Source organism: Ceratina calcarata, unplaced genomic scaffold (assembly GCF_001652005.2).
Source record: "Ceratina calcarata isolate Rehan_Ccalc_2016 unplaced genomic scaffold, ASM165200v1 scaffold123.2, whole genome shotgun sequence".
Taxonomy (NCBI): domain Eukaryota; kingdom Metazoa; phylum Arthropoda; class Insecta; order Hymenoptera; family Apidae; genus Ceratina; species Ceratina calcarata.
The window spans coordinates 52,447-58,384 of NW_017133297.1; the positions used below are offsets into that span (position 1 = coordinate 52,447).

At 45.5% G+C, this 5,938-nt stretch overlaps 1 protein-coding gene across 1 annotated transcript in view; it reads left to right on the forward strand.

The window, feature by feature from the left end:
• The window catches only part of PlexA (plexin A), a 73,826-nt gene that overhangs the window by 872 nt on the left and 67,016 nt on the right, over positions 1 to 5,938 (forward strand). The window contains exon 2 of the mRNA XM_018027749.2: positions 94 to 276. Within this exon, the coding sequence (XP_017883238.2) occupies positions 94 to 276 (183 nt within the window). The remainder of the gene's footprint in view (positions 1 to 93; positions 277 to 5,938) is intronic.

The following is a 5,938-nucleotide window of genomic DNA, read 5'->3' on the forward strand; positions in this document are numbered from 1 at the left end:
ATAATATACTATTAAGTTAGTGATACAACAATTTAATAGAATTGTGATCGTGAAGACTCGAAACTAATCCCAAGTTTGTTTTCCTGATTACAGAAGTTGCAAATGATCGGCGAGGACTTTTGCGGTCTGGACGTGAACACACCCCTCGGAGGCGAGGATCCGATGGAGGGAACACCGGTGCTCACGTTCGACACACATCTGACAGCGGTTGTAGCCACTTCGACCGGCGACTATACGGTCGTCTTCGTGGGCACGAACACGGGTCACCTGAAGAAGGTCAGTGCACGATACTCTTTATCTCGTCGATCGAAGAGGGGCAAGAGGCGCTCGAACGTTACACCGGCCCAGGCCCGGTCGTTTCATTAGGTTAACCTTGTATCGTTCGTTATCTGCTTGCTGCATATTTTCCACAATCTAATTCCTTACATAATGACACTCGACCGGTTCGGCTATTTTTAACGCTCTTTCACCTTTCGCCCCGTACGACACGCCCGTCGATTCTCTACATCCCTGTGCTATTTTTTTTCCTACGAGCCTGAAGTATTTGAAATTTTCTCTATAACTCTTTTCAATAAAAAGAATTATATTAGGAATATTCTAATGATATAAAGAAGAATATTAAAATATAATAAACGAGGCTGTAATGTATCAGCGCCATCTACAACTCAAGTGGGAGCGTTTCCCGCGCTTTCATTCTCTAGCGTTTAACGCGCAATGAAAAGAATTATTCCAACTATATAAATAATGTAGGTTTCGCGATAAACACCAGGATTTCTTTCTGATCACCAATGAACATTGAAGATAAAATGCATGACAGAAATGCTTTGTTTGCTCCACTCTTTGTATGACTCTCCGATCGGGATGACGAAGATTTGGAAATCGATCAGCGTAGAGTCTATTTGCTGTACTGGCATTAGCATTGCAAGCTCCCAAAGCAAGCAATATACTCCCGATTGGAATATTTTGCCATAGATCAGCGATAATTTAATCAGACGAAAAAAAATGAGTTACGCAGTCTAATAAACTAGCACTCTTATTGTAAACCGAATTGTGTAGATGCTTTTGTATCGTTGTCAATGTTTACATGGTTTTTCTCAGTTGCGTATGACAAAGTCCATTAGTAGGGATACGCTTACGTAGGTTAGGTTTGGTTTTGCTTTTCCATCATTGATAAATTGTCATTATCAAGCTCAATGCTATTGAATCTCTCAAACAAGTATTATAAATCATCTCTAAAACGCTTTTTAATAAAAATGATAATTTCAATTACATAAATAAAATATAACGAACATTTAATTCGACTAAAAATCGACGGTTTTGAGCCACTCAAACGCCGGATCGTGTCACTTCTGTTGTTAGGAGCTTCAATTCAGAACTGCAAACCATACATTTTCCTCTTTAACGCGCCGGTAGCGGGCGGAACTTTCGTATAACTCGACAAGCGAATCCTCGCAAAAGCAGAAGCCGGCCGAGGGGTCAGAATGGAGGCAGCGAAGCAATAAAATCAGCATTCTCCCGCGAGCCGGTTCCGCGACGAAGCCATTACATACCGTAGCTGTCGGCCCTCTCGCCCTCTTTCGGGGCAATAATTAATCTCGAATCGGGCTCGCGCGCGCGCTTCGCACCAGCGAAAGTAATCACAATAGATATTAATACGAAGGACAGAATCGGGACTACAGCGAAATCTGCTTTCTACCCGCGTTCCATTAGCCCGGGCCCCGGGTAGCCATTACGGAATATCGTTGTTCGCGAAGCGTTAACGCTTAACGAGGCTAATGGAGTCCCGTGGACCGTCTCTCGCGGAACTTCGACGGCAACCGAAACTCGACGGTTACCCAGGAGGGGGCGGACGGACAGACGGGAACTCGCCCGGTTCTCAGCGAGTTTACTCGATCGTCGCGGCTCTGTCGGATTAATCGCGATTATTCGGTCGCGCGGCAGTAAATCAAACGCGTGTAATGCGAGCCATGTAATTGGCTCTCTGCCGCGCGGCGGGCCTGAAAAACGCGTTGCGAAATAGGAAATTACGTGTAATGGCCGACGAGACGATCGTCGGAAAAATGATCGGGAATCGGCGAGCGGATCGTTATCGCTCTCGTGGTTCCCGTTCTAGGAATGCGATATCTCGGGTCGCGGTCCTCTCGAATCACTCGCGATTAATCATCATTATCTTGGCTAAATCCTCTCCGATTTCTCACCGTCGCTGCGCGTCTTTCGAAACTCCATTGCACGTGCGATATCGTCAGAGACGTTTGGAAATCTTATCGATGCCTAGTTTGAAATCGATCTCTCTAAAAGATATATTAAAAAAACAAAACGAGCGAAAAAGTATGGATGATTGAAATTGCCATAACTACGGGCCGACTCTTAATGACAGTCAGCTGTAGTTAGCCCCGGTGGCGTAAAGGTTAATCACGATCGCCATAGCTGAATTCCCGCCGATTTGTTCCGCAATCTCGACGCGGCGCGAGAACCGTAGTCTCTGTCTCGGACGATTCGAAACGGCACGGCGCGCGGAGAAGTAACTCTGGCGATGATCGTAGGATTAGTTGGCTACGAATCCGCCGAGTATCGTTCCAGTACGCTGAATTTCTAGGAAATCACTACACAGGTTTCTTCCAATTAATCACAATTACGAAGCCTCCTCTTTCGATTGCGATCTATCCGGCGTTGGACAACCGATCATCGGATTGAATCGGGAATTTCATTATTTAGACTTGATAACAACTACTGTTAAATTCGTCTCGTTTTATTTCGAACACCGTGTTGAAATTAAGTTCCTCGATCACCGTCTAATTGATCCGACAAATTTCTGGTACAAATTAGACGACACTGTACAACCCCTCGGGGTGCATTAATCCTCATCCGTTCCACGCGTCAATCCGGCCGACGCGGGACAAATTAAACTCGGGAAATAATATGAATGAAGGTTAAGACGTACTGCGTAGCCTGCGGTTTAGAATCTATGCACGGTAATAAGCAGTAATTAACGATAATGACTGTTATAAAGAAACGCATCAACTGGACGTCTGATATAAACACGGCGATCCTAATGACGCGAGTTAATGAATAACAGCAACTTTTTGATCGCTTAATATCACGCGGGTCGCGGGCCCATAAAGGAAACTATGGTTCTAACGGAAATTGTGACAAACAGGTTCTCTCGCGTTGTGTCCAGTCGCGGTAATTAGCCGTACGTATGATCTCTGCATTGGCGTTCATTAGCGCACTCGAAGAAACTGCAAAATCGCAGACGGAAAATCAAAGCGACGAGATAGGAGGAGGGAGGGAGGGAGGGCAGGTTACGAATAAGAGAGAGAGAGAGAGGAGGGAGAATTCATGCTGGAGGAGCCGGGGAAAATTTGCAAGTTAACGAAGTTTCGCATGGCCCCGTCGTTATTCATCGTGATTAATTAAAGCCGCCTCTGGGTGGCGGCCACGGACCGTCGAGCTTCGATTATAATTATCTGTGTGCAAACGCGAAAGTCAAATAGCTCCGCGAATGAGCGCAAATACGCCGTGCAAATTCGTTGAAAGGAGCACCCGCGACCCGTCGAAACCCGCGGCAGCGGTGGCTCGCTTCAGAGGTGAGACCAGAGGGCGCAGGCGTCCGCGCGTTTCGGCTACGCGCGCGGCCTCTTTCGGGCGAAGATTCCAGCTATTAAAAAATGTATCGGCGACCGTGGGGAAATCTTGCACGCTGGGGTTAACCGGTGTCTGAGGCGAGAGTATTAAATTTCGAGAGACAGAGAAGAAGACGCGAACGATTTCGGGGGGGTGGAAACGCTTTACGCCCTCTCGCCTTTGATCTCTTCGGCAACTTCCGTTCCGCGCAATTAACTGCTGACGCTTAGCGTTCAGCTAAGCACACGGAAATCATTTATACGGTTTTCGTGTTTCTCCGGGATAGTCAATCAAAGGGAACGTCGAGGAATCATAGGGATTTTTCTATTTCACTGATCTGCGGCGTGTCAGAAATACAAACTGAATCAGGGCGATATTTCTGGTTAAGAAATTTGTAATAAGACAGGGAATGATTTTCATATCGTTTAAAAGGCAATTATGTTGCAATTTGATTCGCCGAAGCGTGAACCAGTTCTCCTTCGCGGATAAGGAAAATCGTGGTAAACATGTTAATTAGAGCAGCTTTATACTATCTACGCGGTGTTACGCCGTGCCATTACGGAGACAAATAGGTTTGACCTAATTAAAACTTATTCGACGGTTCGAAATAGCAAGAAAGAAGCTATCTCTGAGATATATATACCACGTCTCCTCCGTGAGGACAATGCTTGCTTCTTAATATAAATTCTATGGGGACCGAAGGGAACTTTTTTAATTAGATTTTCATGCTCGCTGGAAACTTTTCTACTTACTACTTCGCCAGTGTGACGTCCGCCCGAGCTCCTCGCGATTCTCTAATTTCAAACATTCCCCTACGTACCGTCATTTTATTTCAATCTACATATATTGATTAAATTAACTTGAAACTAGTCGAAAATTTAACGTCTTCGATTATACAGGGCGTTCGCGAAAGGGGATGATTCCTCCATGATGTAAAAACATAAGGTGTGTTCTGCGCCTTCCATTCGTCGGCCATATTGGAAGTACAATGACCTAACACGCATATACATTCCGAGAACTTAATTTCTGATATCTTTACGATTTTAAAATTCGCTCTGTTTTAATATGAAGCGTGATTGGTTAGAAATCCAAAATGGCCGACGGATGGAAAATGACGCCACGTATGAAAAAACTATATTCCTTGTTTTTGACTAGATTTTACGTGAGGAATCATCCCTCTTGTACAACGATTTCGCAAACAGCCTGTATAGATTCGATTTGAGGAAGTCAGCTAATAAAACGTTCGACTCAATTAGCCGTTAGGTGAATATCTCGCATCTGAAAAATGCAATTTCTTACAACGTAGATTCTCTCTCGGTTCGATCCGCTCCGGGCTTGCTGCGTCGAGTTTATCGCGACGAATTTATGGCACCGATTTTTAAGTAATCTTCGAGCAGAGGGAGGCCACCACCGGTTATGCTCTCTCCCTGGGGACGACGACGCAGTTTTCGCGCGGCTCCCGTTGACTCCGTTCGGGGCACCGCGAGCTCTCCGAGATAGCGGCCGTTTAAAACGGATGTTTATTGTAACCGATTCCCCGTTAGTTTTACGGCGCAGCTGGTGCCGCTTATCGCCAGCAACGAGAGTGGCAAACTGCTGCTCGATGAATATTTCAACGATGTTTACGGCGTAAACGGCCAAGCGTAATTCGGTTCCCGGCCGCGTTTTCAATTACCCGCCGATCCTGATGGCTCTCCCGGCGACGTGCATCGTTTCCTTATAAGGTAACGCCCGGATAACAGCGATCGCGCTTAACCGCGCCGTGCAATCGCAGTCAAAACAGTGCAAATCCTTGTTCCCTCTGAAACAGCTTCCAGTTCGAGGGGATCAGATTGTTTACCTAAGATACGTTCGTAGTGTTCAGATTTTCTCTACTGCGTTTCGGCTGCTTTTTGAGGTTAGGCTACGGTTATATAACTATTTTCTATACTACAGATAATAACTTACTATCTTAAGTAACTTACTATAGATATTAAGTATTAAGAATACGAATTTTATTATAATAGAATACAAGTAAAATAAAATGTGTGTAAGATTCAACGGGAATCTACTATAAAATGAAGAAGGTGGCGGACGGTTTAAATAAAACTCGTGGGCGTTAAAACAAATTCGAGCGATTATTCTCGATATTTCGACACTAGGACGGCTGTACCAAGCAGGGCTGGGATAATTTTTCCCTCGGCCGGAAAGTGGGGACGACGCGACCATAGTGGGGTCTGGTACTTGATGGGGGTATGCTAAGGCATGGTCAGCGAAGGCGCATGAGGGGAATAATAGTGGGGATCGAAATACGGGCGAAAAACAGGGGAAGCGA